At 28.8% G+C, this 13,007-nt stretch overlaps 2 protein-coding genes across 3 annotated transcripts; both read right to left on the reverse strand.

Moving 5' to 3' along the window:
- LOC8284517 (putative F-box/FBD/LRR-repeat protein At4g03220) lies at positions 1–1,828 on the reverse strand. The gene is made up of 3 exons (XM_048380355.1): positions 872–1,828; positions 493–666; positions 1–285 (listed from the first exon to the last, which is right to left on the reverse strand). The coding sequence occupies exons 1-3, from the start codon at positions 1,826–1,828 to the stop codon at positions 1–3; spliced, it is 1,416 nt and encodes a 471-aa protein (XP_048236312.1).
- A 2,249-nt stretch (positions 1,829–4,077) lies between these two features.
- On the reverse strand, positions 4,078–8,594 carry LOC8284516 (synaptotagmin-3). 2 transcript variants are annotated; one of them, XM_015719344.2, is made up of 12 exons: positions 8,244–8,594; positions 7,955–8,053; positions 7,821–7,871; positions 7,616–7,739; positions 7,367–7,485; positions 7,151–7,252; positions 6,969–7,043; positions 5,751–5,827; positions 5,248–5,497; positions 4,786–5,157; positions 4,474–4,602; positions 4,078–4,358 (listed from the first exon to the last, which is right to left on the reverse strand). In XM_015719344.2, exons 1-12 carry the CDS (start codon positions 8,352–8,354, stop codon positions 4,230–4,232), a joined length of 1,638 nt encoding a protein of 545 aa, XP_015574830.2. In that variant the 5' UTR covers positions 8,355–8,594; the 3' UTR covers positions 4,078–4,229. The 2 variants fall into 2 exon arrangements, with proteins under 2 accessions (XP_015574830.2, XP_015574831.2); XM_015719345.3 differs by having other exon boundaries at positions 7,616–7,693; positions 7,955–8,592.
- Between the last annotated feature and the right edge of the window lie 4,413 nt (positions 8,595–13,007).

Raw genomic sequence — 13,007 nt, forward strand, 5'->3', positions numbered from 1 at the left:
TTATTTTGTCTTGAAAACAACTATAGATGCCATCTGATCAGAGGCCAATTTGAATTGGTTTAACCTCTCGTTAACATGAGATGGTAAAGAAGCAAAGTGAAAGATGATCATCTCCTTGAGATATTTAGCATGCTTTAGCAAATATTTTCCAAGCTCCAATTCGTTTCCTCCATTGAAAACGGCCAACTTTACTTTCTCCAATTCATCAAAACATGGCAAGTTTTGGCTTTCCCAATACCTCGTATCAAGCCCGCATCCTTCAAAAGGTAGTAAACTTCTCTTATTCTGAAATAACACGAGATATTAACAATATTAGTCAAAATGCACCTACAAACTTATTCCGACAGTTATTGTATATCTCAACTTAATTAAAGTTTCGAGTTTGAGTTATCTTTTTCTCATTCGTAATAATAAAAGAAAAATAAACATTGGCCGAACTTAATAAAAAATTCACTTCAAGTGCATGCACAGTGGTAAGATATTTAAACTTACGTCAGAGTTTTCCCCTTGGATGCATAAAGTTTTCAAGTTATGCACTCCAGTAAGAAGAGATACAATTGCTGGAGGAAAGAATGTTACATTTAAATCCTCATCTTCATTGACATGTATGAATAAGTTTTGTACATCATAGGATGGCCTTGTCAAGCAACCATGCTCATATAGATCCTGACAAAAATAGGAATAGAGATTAAAGATAAAAGACACACCTGATCTGGCAATAAGTATATATCTTTACTATACATGTATATCTTTTCTACACCAAAGGGAGAAAATAGAACATTAACTGTAACCAAATTCCATCAACCAATACATTAGTAATTTGTATTGTGTGAGTCTATCAGATGCAAATATACATAATTCTCTTGCTCACCATTATAGTTTCGCCATCAATGTGTAGAGTTTTAGTACTTTCCACACTGCCAAGTAGGTTGCACGAAATAGGAGAGGTGTATTCCTTAGCAGGAATAAGAGACAACACTGCAGATTCTAAATGCAACAAATTTTGCATTGTAATTTGAGATACAAAATTTCCACTCCATCTGAAGTACTTAAGATTGGGAGTGCGAAATCTCAACAATTTGCCTGTAGAAGAGTTGAAATTCCACTGCACAGATAATGACTCAATTCTGTCACCTGAAACACTGATATTGACGAGTCTAGAGTTAGAATCATTTATGAGTTCGAAAAGTTCCAAGGACGAACTCTCGATGTTGATGTTCTCCATCCCATAAGTTTCTTCAAGATATAGTTTCTTGATAGTGCGACAGGTCGAAATCCATTCTCCAAAACCATCGTGGATTTTCATGTCTTTCAGATGCAAGTGCTCAAGATTAGTGAATGTGAACGTAGAAGGGAATTTAACCGATCCATACCCAAGATCCAAACTCAAAGACCGCAAAGATTGACATCTATAGAGTTCCCTTGGCAAGGAATAAATATCAGTGTTTTCCATTAATCTAAGCTTGATTTCTTCAACTTCACATGCGAATGAGTAGAGCAAATATATCACAGCTCGATAGCTGAGGTAGAAAGAACTCCAAACCATACAAAGACTTGTAATCTTTACATAACCTCGGCGAAACAAGAACAAGTACAGAGATTTTGTTATATCAGAGGGGTCGATACCAGATTGCCTTATCAACGATGAATCAATAGTTATGGATGAGTTCAAAAGGCATAGATCTCTCCATCTTTTCGACAAGCAGGTCGCTCTGAGAATGTCATCTATATTAAGGAACGAAAGAATGTGGTGAATAAGTTCATCAGGAAGAGTACTAAATCTGTCGGGCTCTATCTCCGAGCAAGCTTGAATTGCCTGGTCTGCCATGATTTCTGATAGGGTAAGAGTTAGTAACTCGCAGGAATTCAAATTGATTATTATATTTTCGTCTTCTTATAATATATATATATATAGAGTAAATTATGAAAAATATAAAATAATTAGAAGGAAATAATTTGTAAAAGCAATGCAATGATGGGCAGAATATATAGTGGCACTGTAACTAATATCTGAGCAACGAAATAATTTGTACACAGCAAGTATTAAGTACGACTGATCACAAAGTAAACAAACAAAAGAAAAGTACAAAGGAAAGATATATAATGGTAGCTTAGTTAACTCGTTGAAAGTTTTGGAATTTGAGCAGGAACTGAAAATTTGCAATAGAGGCAATATCCTCCTTTGCTTTTTAGGGTTTAAGCGGTTGATGATCAAGTTGTGATTTTTTGTTTTCAATTTTTGCAAAAGTTTATATTGAGTTTTTTGAACTCCATTGTAGGTGTATATATACTATTTGATATAGTAATTCATCAATTTTTTATAGGATTAGGAATTATGATAGGATTAAAATTGATTTAAATTAAAAACTAACTAATTCTAATGTGATTAGAAAACTAAAATAATTATATATAGAATTAGAATAAGATAAAATTAATAATTAATTTTAGTGTCATTCTAATCTACTATAGGTATATCATATCATATAAATCTATAAAAATTAATTTTATTTTGATTTTAATAATATACTAACATAATTAAATATTATATTTGTCAGTTATATATAATACTTAGTTATTAATCAATCAAATATCTTATTTTTATTTATTATCTATTTCTAGAATTTATTTAGTAGTACTCTACAATTATGAGATTCATCTACATAATTTTGAATTATATAAATAATTAAAAATTATATATAAACTCATTGACAATCTAAATTTAATAGAAGAAAGTATATAACTAATAAATTATTTAAAATAATATTAATAATTAATTTTCTATAATTAAAAATATAATGGTAAATTACCATAATAATACTCTAGTAAAATTCTTAATTTTAATATATTTTAATAAATTTAATTTTTTTTCATTTCATACTTTTATATGTATGATAAATTAAAATTAGATAAATTATTAAAATTAAAGTATTGAACTCTTTTCCTATTTTTTCTTTATTAATATTTAGATTTTATTTCAATATTTTTTGTTGAATAATTAATAAAATAATATAATTAAATTACTTTAAGAGAATAAATAAAAATAATCATTCAATTAAAATAAATTATTTTTGACAAATAATAATTTTAATAAAAAACTTAATTTGATAAAATAAAATGTAAAATTTAGTATTGATAATGAATCATTGATGAAAGCAAACAAAAATGTTAAATATCTTATGATTTTAAATAAATCTTTTTAAAGTATAGTTAATTATTAACTTTCTAACATATGAATTCCTAATATACGTAAAAAAAAAAAATACTCATAAGTTTAGTTAACTGTACTTAGTGAATATTATATTATATACTAATTTATCAAGTATTTTTATTTTATAATTTTTATAATAATAATTTACATATGTAAAGCACATGACAGAAAATACTAATATATATATATATATATATATATATATATATATATATATATCTTAAAAATAGTAATATAAATTATATTTTATATTATTAATAATATTAAAAATTAACTAATAAATACTTTTAAAATAATTTTTATATTATTGCATTTATATTATTAAAAATATTTATTTATTATGATTTTAATATTAAAAATTATAAACTATTAAGAATTCTATTAAATTTTATTTACAAATTTAATTATTTTATTATTTATAATCAAAATAATTACAATAACCGTGCAACGCGCGGATAAATAACTAATTCTATTAATAATTTAAATAAAATTAATGTTCATATTAAATTAAGACAATTGATATTTTTAATTATAATTAAATTATGCTAAATGAAAACTTGCAAATAGGATCGTGATAGAATGATGTAAAATTTATTTAATATTAGTATTTATATACAATAAATTTTATTTTATTTTTAGAAATGAATGCTAGAGTTTTAATTATGTCATAAAATCGTTAAGAAGTTTTTTTCGATTTTAGTACTAAAAATGATTAATATTTAACATTTGCATTTTGTGTTTAGACATGAACGGGTTGATTAATAATTTTTAAAAAATTAAATAAATAACTTATGTATTTATATATGAATTGGAAATTGTTCGAAATAAACTTTTAAGAGCATAAATCATTCAAAAATAAGAAAAGCTAATCAAACCTAAATTAGTGCATAATCAGCATTAAATAAGCAATATGTATATCATGTTTAGGATTGGAAATAGAATATTCATGTTTACAGACATTTATATACAATGTGCTTCAAAGTAATTTCCGAGCTATATTATGTTACATCATGGCAACTTCTCATAGAGCCTTCCATCTAATATCAACAATTATTATTCCATTTTTGGAATTGATGAGATGATACTTCTCATTGATGCGCCCATTGTACACCACATCCACAAGATTAATATCCACATACCCCAACATTTCCTTCAACAATTAACAATGATCATTACAGAAATAATTACTATTAGATTATGTTTAAGATTAAAACAAATATATATATATTAGACCAAAGAATAAAATGGAAGAAAGAAAGTACAACCTTGGGTCGGAAGCTGAATCCTGTCCTCCTACTCATCACTTCAATATGGATCTTTTCCTGCAATGGAGCTTCTCCTAGTACAAACTGGAATTCTTCATTCCAACTCGGGTCTCGAGTTTTCTTGATCAGCTATAGAAGAATCACAAGGGTAAATTTTAAGTCAAGAACAGAAAAACTGAAATTATACAATCTTCTGCAGGACTATTAGCTTGCGAGTTAGACCTCAGTCAAGCCGGAAAAAATAAAAGGGTTAGAACTGTTGTATCTCAATTTTCTGTTTTCATGATCAAGTCTCTTCAGTGAAGATATTACCTTAGTTTTCTTTTGTTCTCCCCTGAAGATAACCAATGCATAAGGGTTATTGTGATGCCTTCCCTCAACATCCTCGGCTCTTTGAACTGTAACTAAAAGCAAACCACCTCTATATAATGAAATGTCTTCAGGAATTCTTCCAATGCTACTTCCTTTCCTCTCGTAACTATCTAAAGGACCGCTAAATCTATTATTATCTTCTTTGAAAGGATTAAATGTCATCTCCACAACAAGCTTGCCTCTATGTTTTTTGTTATGAGGATCGTTGCGATTTGTGTTCTTGACCAAGTCAAGTGTCAATCTTTTAGTTTCACAAGGACTAAGTAATCTCAATGGAACTACTTGCATCCCCAACTTATCATGAGTTCCAACCTGTGACAACAGCCATTTAAAGTTTGATCTAAATGAAGTTCCTAATCGTCTTACAAATCATAAACATGTAACTAAGGAATTAATGAGTACCTTTTCCCAGTCATAAACATGCAATTGAAGAACTTGAGAGTCAGGATCCTTGACAATAAGCTTGAAGTGCTCATTCCACTCGGGGTTAAGGTTCTTCATCTTAATAGAAGTTTTCTTTGCTGGAAGCCTTTCTCCAGACAGGCTGAGTTTAACAAAAGGATCAGAAGTTCCCAGCAAATCCATCTTCAAGAGTTTAAGTGCTCGTACGATCTTCACATGCAATATGCCCACAGGCTTCTTAATAGCCCCTCTGTTTGTTGAAGGCAAAAAGGAAGATATGTTATTGAAAAATTCTGCTATCTGCTACAGACAGTTCAAGTTAATTAAATGGGAACCAGCTAGCATTGTTCTTCCTAGTCAGCAATTTATTTTCCTGAGTAACCATTTATAATATTCTATCCAAATATTCCATCTCTATGTTTTACGACACCAGTGTTTCTTGTGGACAAGGACAAGGACAACTAGATTTATGTCATCCATCGTTAGTTAACATAAATACTTACACTGAACCATCAAGAATCGGTATGTCAAGTGCTTGTGGCCAGAGATAGAGACTAGCAATTTGTTTTGCAATTAATTCCTGGTTTCCATGAAAAGATATATCATTACATCAGAATATAACGTATACAGACACTAATACAAGGACATGCCATTCTCAGTCTTCATTTCTGATTATGTCTAATCTGAGCTTACTCTAATTAGGATCTCAATGATACTTGATTATCAGCTGAATTCATTTATTTTTAAATAATTCCATGACAAGACTAAATGCTCAAACTATGACAATCACTTCTATATTTATGAAATTCACACACAATCAACTTCAAAGAGCTGGTATCTGTCTCTATACATCGTTGCTGATTTCTTTCTTTCAAGAGATATATACCTTTGCTGATAATTGAACAAAATAGTCTCATCTCTACTTATTCTATTTAAATTCTTGTGGTCAATCATCATACAACACATAACCTTGATCGGCTATTTGGTAACGAGTTCTTGGTTATCACTAGTCCCTCATCAATTATGTGACAGTATTTATGCTCTTTTATCAGTTGCCATTATCTCGCAAGTAACCCCTTATGAAACATCAAATGAAAAAATGTAGTGTTAAATGCACTTTTATTTATGATCTATTCAAACTACAAAAGAATAGGAGTTCAGACAAAGTCATAATTCATTTTAGAATGCTTTTAATTAAGAATTGAAGACTGACAGATACTAGCCACTTCAAATCTTTAGATATCTAGAAAAGTAAGTTTACTTCTGTTAAGTAGCATGACATATATATATATAATTGAAGAAAATATAAGATCAAATGTACATCCAGACATCTCACTTAGGCTGACAATTTATGATGCCAACATCATAAAACTATTGTTACCTTTATTATTACAAGGAATAGTGAAATTGAACCAAGAAGAAAAAGGAACAGAAAAATGTGCATAAAGATTGGAACTCAATAAGCAACATTTATTTTACATGTGACAGAAGAGTATATATTGTTAATGCTAAAATTATCAGATATAGTTAACAAATTGGCAGTTTGTTTTATGATCATATTAGGTGTTTTTGCCATGCACCTCTCGGAAGGTTAACCAACTACTTGACATTAAAATATTACAATACAATAACCATCATTACCTAACCAAAGTCTAAGTTGGTGCTGCAATCTTTTTTGCAACAACTGAAATTTCAAATTGAAACTGTATTTGTGAGTGTACCTGAACAAATTGATACAGGCCAGGAATTGCCATAACATCAGCTCCAAGCAGTTTCAATCCGAAGTCTATATGTGGCTGCAGTTAGATATAGATATTCACTTCATTCAAACTCAAAAGAAAAAAAAGGTGAACATAATTTCATAAAATTTATTATCGCAGCATATGTTTTGCTCCACCCTTACCTTTTCTAGCAAGGAAACTACTACACTGGCAAAGCAAGGGAAAGTAGGCACAAGAGGTCTTAAGGTTATCCTTGGTGCTGCAGAAACTTGAACATCCAACAGCTGAGGAACAACATAAAGACATTTATTTAATCTGCATCATAAACCCTATAGCAATTACTGACAATGAAATTGTCATATATTTTGGTTGGGATATCGTGTGCAGACTACTTCAACCTGTACTATGATTGGTAAAGATAAGAATTTGAACACCAGAGTAATGTCAGAATTTCCAGCCCATTTGATTGCAGGCTCAATTAGTAGTTCTTTTTCATTAGTTTCATGCACTTTGATACCTGAATAATACATAATGTTGCAATATCAGTTCCTTCTAAACTCATTATCTTCATAAATTTAATACAATGAACTTCATTAAAGAACCAAATTAAAACCTAAATAAAAAACTTATGTATCAATCACACGTACCATGAATTATAGGAGGAAGAGTACCAAGACTCAAGCTTTTAAAATCTATAGACTTCATAAAAAACTTGTCGGTATACTCTGCAAAAATTGGATTAGCTGTGCTGCTTATTAGACTGCATACGGCCTACAACCCAAATCAAAATGATAAGCAAATAATCGAAAAAGAAACAGGATTGAGAGAATTCTTGGAGTTCTTGATCATTACCTTGTCAAGATACGGCCACAAATCGGATATAAACTTATTTAACCAGTCAATCTGCAGAGTTATACATATACACTAAAAGATCACTTACAAGTGTAGACCCACCAAAAAAAACACATATATAGAATGGAACTCACTCGGTCATAATCAGGATGCTTCACCCACATAGGAATCTCTGGCAAAACATCAAGCATAGAGTTAGTGTCCAATTCATGAAGCTTCCTGATTATTGGTTCCTGCAAATTTAGTCCTCAGATTGTTTACCAATGTAAGAAAAGAAAAAGAAATTCATAATCACCAGTTGCTTCATCAAATGTTGTAAAACATTTAAAATGGAAAAATATCAATCAGGGGTTAACTCAGTTGGTAGGCCGCTGTAACATACATATCGTATTAACAGAATGGTTTAAGATAGAATGTGATTACCTTAACATATTGAGGTTCGAAATAAATGAATAAAAAGAAACCAACTAAAAGACCAATTGAAATTCCAATTCCAAATCCTATAATTCCTAGTAAATTACTGAAAATTCCCATAATGAAATATTAGAAACTCTGAGGTATAAAGAGATGAATGAAGAAAGTGAATTTTGAGGTACCATATAACAGGAACAGAAATTTAAACAGTACTTTAAATCTTGAAGGTGAAGGAGAGAAAAAGAAAAAAAAAATTAGTGGAAAGAAGAAATCGGAAATGTAACCGATGGAGCGCGAAAAGAAAACTGACAAAACAGTTTCGTTTTTTGTTGCAATATTCTTGTTTTGGTTTTCGCACGCGTCTGAGATTCATGTCGTTCGAGCGGTTTACAGTTGTATAGTTTTGTTGTCGTTGGTTATTCACTTTGATGGGCCAAGGGCCCATGGACCATATATTTACACTGATCTTTTTATGCTTTACATTCCTAATACATGGACTGGCGCTGCAACAAACCAAAGGGCCTCTTCGGAGTCTTTTGTTTTTCTTGCCCACAGAAAGAAAAAGGAAAAGATATAAAAATTTGATCTTGTGTTTTAATTTTTTTAATACAACAAAGTTGTATATTATTTTTTTTATACTTTGGTACACTGAATTAGTAATTTATGTTTAAATTTATTAATAACAATTTTGATAATTGAATTTTAAATAAAATTCTATAGCTGTAAAATCAATCTCATCAAGTAAACGATGAAATATAAAAAATTTCTAATTTTATTTAATTTTATAAATTACAAAAGACTAATTATACATATATATATATATATATTAAATAGTGAAATATAAATTATGATTTAACACTTTTGTAGTGTTTATTAAAATTAAGTAAAACTAATTTAAAGGAACCCAACAAAATTATTTACGTCTTCCATCATCAAACACTATTATAAGAAAATAGATTTATCCTATTACATACTCATTCTATTTAAATTTTTACTCTTGTTTTTTTTTTTTTATAGCTAATTTTCTAATCTTTTAATGAAAGTTTTAATTACAACTTGTATTACGAAATGACTATTAAAGCTTTACTTGCTTACTCGAATTAGTTCTTTCCAATCAGTCCACTTGACTTCTTGTATTTAAAGCATAATTTATATTTTTTTTCAGAAGAAAAGGTTTTTATTAATATCAAAAAGACCTTTGTGGTTCTTACATCATTTGAGATAAGAATCTCAGCATCAGGAGGAGGAACCTCCTCAAGCCGAAACATGGAACAAGTCAACATCTCTCACATCTACTAATGGCCATACATTTTCATCTCCTGAATTCGATTTGGGTTGGACTTCATTTCGGATTTAAATTTCTTTACTTAACTTCGACAATTCAATCTTTATAAAGAATACTCAAACCCAACCAAGAATATATAACTAAATAAATAATTATAATATATATACACACATAAAGAAACAAATTGAAATGGATGGATGTGTTGAATGGATCATACTCCACTTTCAATTTGAACTATGGAAACTTATAAATGGAGAAGAGATTAATGTACCCAAAAAGGGTGACTGAGTGCTCAGGTGCCCATAATGTGTTCAATGTTTGTGAACATGGTTCTGAAAAGCAAAATAAGAAGTGGTTCAAATGAATTGTAAAGTAATTTGGTAATCCAATAATTAGTTATAGCAGTAACCATAAAACTATACTTCTCCCACTTCACAACAAAAAAACACAACACACTAACACAGTGTCCATTAGTCCCCATCAAAATCCCACCAATTTATTATTTTAGTGCCTCAAACTGTGTTTATTTCTCAATCAATTAACAAACACACTGCTACTCTCTCTTTGTTTTCTTCTTCTTTTATCCCTTAGAAGACCTAGCATGTTCTATGTGCTGAAATCTATTAAAATAATAATTCTTTTACATTACATAATTAAATATAATCTTTTATGTTCCATTTTTAACCTTTTTTAATAATTAAAAGGCCGGTTAAGTATTATTTAAAAACATTCTATTTTATATTTACTATTTACTACTTTACTGTATGTTTTTCCAAAATTAAATTCTAAAAAAATAAGAAGAATAATAAAAATGAGCAATTTCAAACTGGTAAAATATATATTAAAACATTTTTAGCTATAATTTTTAAATTTATAACATTTAATAAATAGAAGAGGTTTAGATTTAGTATTCTCCAATTTGCATAATATGCATCAATGTGATACAAAAGAGGGAAATGTAGATTGTTTTCAAATGAGAGTCCCTACTTAATTAAGGAGGTATGTATTAAAATAGGAAAGACTCGTATTAGTTTTTAGTTCACAAGTTGTAATGTTTCTTGTTAAGAAAGGTATGTGTGGTCATTTTTTCAGGGGTAATAATAAATTAGGAGTTATAAACTCCAATTAACACTTCATTAGGAGGACACTTCAATGTATGATGTATCTATGTCAGATACAATGAACAAAATAATCTAATACCCAATACAGTTAACTTTCTATATCACAATGTCCCAAAAATCTCAATCTAGTACTAAAGTACTAAATTCTTGGCAGCATAGTAACCTAACAAAAAGAAAAATAAATAATTTATAGAGTTTTAAATTCAATCAACCGAACCCATTAGTTCTAATTAATTTGATATTGGTTCAAACTGAATTTTATTATAGTTGTATTCTGATTCACTTAACACCCATCTTAGTTTATTAACTTAAATTTTTAATATGGTAGTAGAATAAATTCGACCCGACTTTCTCTTTAGATATCACGTTTTAAAAAATCGAGTCAGCGTTTTCGCTCTATTTTAATTCAGTTTCAAGTTTTGAAAAAAGAGTCAAACTCAAGTTTCAGTTAATTAAATAATAATTAAATTCAAACTAAATTCTATTAATTAGATTTTATATTTCACTCATTTGCTTAATTTAAAATTATATTAATTATCAATAATGCAAATAGCATAAAGTGAACTCCATAACCACATAATCTTCAAGCCCACATAGCACTAAAAATCTCAATCTAATTAACAAGATAAGAAAGACTAGAATCTTGGGTATAATATCAACTGCCAAAAGTGATTAACCAACCGTAGTTTTATAACTCCGATGGTAATTATTTCGATCACGATTAATTGGTGTGATTAATAGTATTAACTATTACTTAAACACTCAGGGTTTGCATGATCAATGTTCAATGTATATGTTTCAAAAATGATTTAAAAAATGGTTGTGTTGCTTTGATTTGAGTTATGTGCTAATTATATTATTGTCTGATGAGAATATTAATAATAACCAGAATAATAATAATAATAATAATAATAATGGTATAATTAATAATAATAAAGAAAATTTGCACATGGAAGGCAAAAGAAAAGTTAAATAAATAGGAGTTTGATGCATTGAATTGCCAACGGCTAGATTAAGCATGTGGAGAGAAGAAAGGAGGTTGTGTACACGTATGATCCTCTTCACTATTGCTATTATTTTTCTTTTTAATTAATTTAATCATTTTTGCTGCCATGTATAATCTTTTGATTCCCCACGTTATGTATTGTCTCCAATCATAATCCCTCAATTTTTACATATATTAATGCTCCAGGAATGCACAACGTGAGTACACATCACTTAATATTCACTATAAAAATAATAAGATTATAATCAATATTAATGAATAAAAACCTCAAAGATCTCTTCATAAAAAAAATACTAATTAAAGTACTACCCCATTGATATAAATGTATTTAATTTAAATTAAAATAATGTATGTTGAAATGAGTTTTATATAAATACATATTCAACTGATTTAATTGTTTGAGTAAAATGAAACTAACTCAACATTCTACTAACAAATTTAAACTTTCATAAAATATGTATTTGCAATTCAACTTGCAAATTAATGATATGTAAATATTTACAATGAGAAAGTGAAAATTAATTCGGAAAGGGTATTGTATAAAAAAATATAAAATTTTAGAATTATGATGAAATTGATCAATGAATGAACTAATTTATTAGAATTCTGAGATTTACAGTATGCATCAATTTTGTTATACATACATCTATATGTGCAACAATCTCTAATCTATCTTAATGTCTGTTTATGGTCTATGCAACGTCCAATTCTCATTTAGGAAATGTTGAAGTGACATTTCTTCTTTATGAAAATAAAATTTGCTCATTTTCTCTCTTTAGGGCCTGTGATGACATGTCTGTGCAGCTTTCTACTATACAGACCTGAGGTCTTCCCTTCTGCTCCTTTTCTGCATGTTTGCTATATGTTTTATGACATGGTCTTTCAACAAAAAACGCATATACGTCATGAAATATATGGATTTGAGTTCCACATATTGGAAATTATTAAAATACAGGGAAACTTTATTTGCCATATATGTGGTAATTATCAAATAAGCTTAAAAATAGAATTATACCTTAGAAATTCCGAATGATGAATGAGATTTACAGTTTCCAAAGATAAAAGGGAGGAACCATCAAAGAGTGTAGCCCAATACTTGAACTAATAGCCAACTTTCTTTTTAATCAAAATGTAGCCAACTTCCTTGGAGAACATTTTTCTGCAATTTAAAGGTATATATATATATGGCAGCATCATTGGGAACCATGAACAAGTATTAAATTAATTAAACTAACATTAGCAGTAAATAAAATAATTGTTGCATAATATAAAAGTATATTTAACAAGTGGATATGAGTTCATCAAGGTGGCCGTACTCTCCAGCACCATTTCACAAAACAATTAATTGCTTGTAAGACTAG

This window comes from Ricinus communis, chromosome 10, assembly GCF_019578655.1.
Source record: "Ricinus communis isolate WT05 ecotype wild-type chromosome 10, ASM1957865v1, whole genome shotgun sequence".
NCBI lineage: Eukaryota > Viridiplantae > Streptophyta > Magnoliopsida > Malpighiales > Euphorbiaceae > Ricinus > Ricinus communis.

Coding starts and splice junctions, on each gene's coding strand:
- LOC8284516 (XM_015719344.2), bottom strand. CDS start 8,354: ATGGGAATTTTCAGTAATTTACTAGGAATTATAGGATTTGGAATTGGA. Junction 7,486..7,615: donor TCTTCCTCCTATAATTCATG/GTACGTGTGATT, acceptor TGTATTATTCAG/GTATCAAAGTGCATGAAACT. Junction 5,828..6,968: donor GCCTGTATCAATTTGTTCAG/GTACACTCACAA, acceptor CATGGAAACCAG/GAATTAATTGCAAAACAAAT.
- LOC8284517 (XM_048380355.1), bottom strand. CDS start 1,828: ATGGCAGACCAGGCAATTCAAGCTTGCTCGGAGATAGAGCCCGACAGA. Junction 667..871: donor TTGATGGCGAAACTATAATG/GTGAGCAAGAGA, acceptor TATTTTTGTCAG/GATCTATATGAGCATGGTTG. Junction 286..492: donor TCCAAGGGGAAAACTCTGAC/GTAAGTTTAAAT, acceptor GTGTTATTTCAG/AATAAGAGAAGTTTACTACC.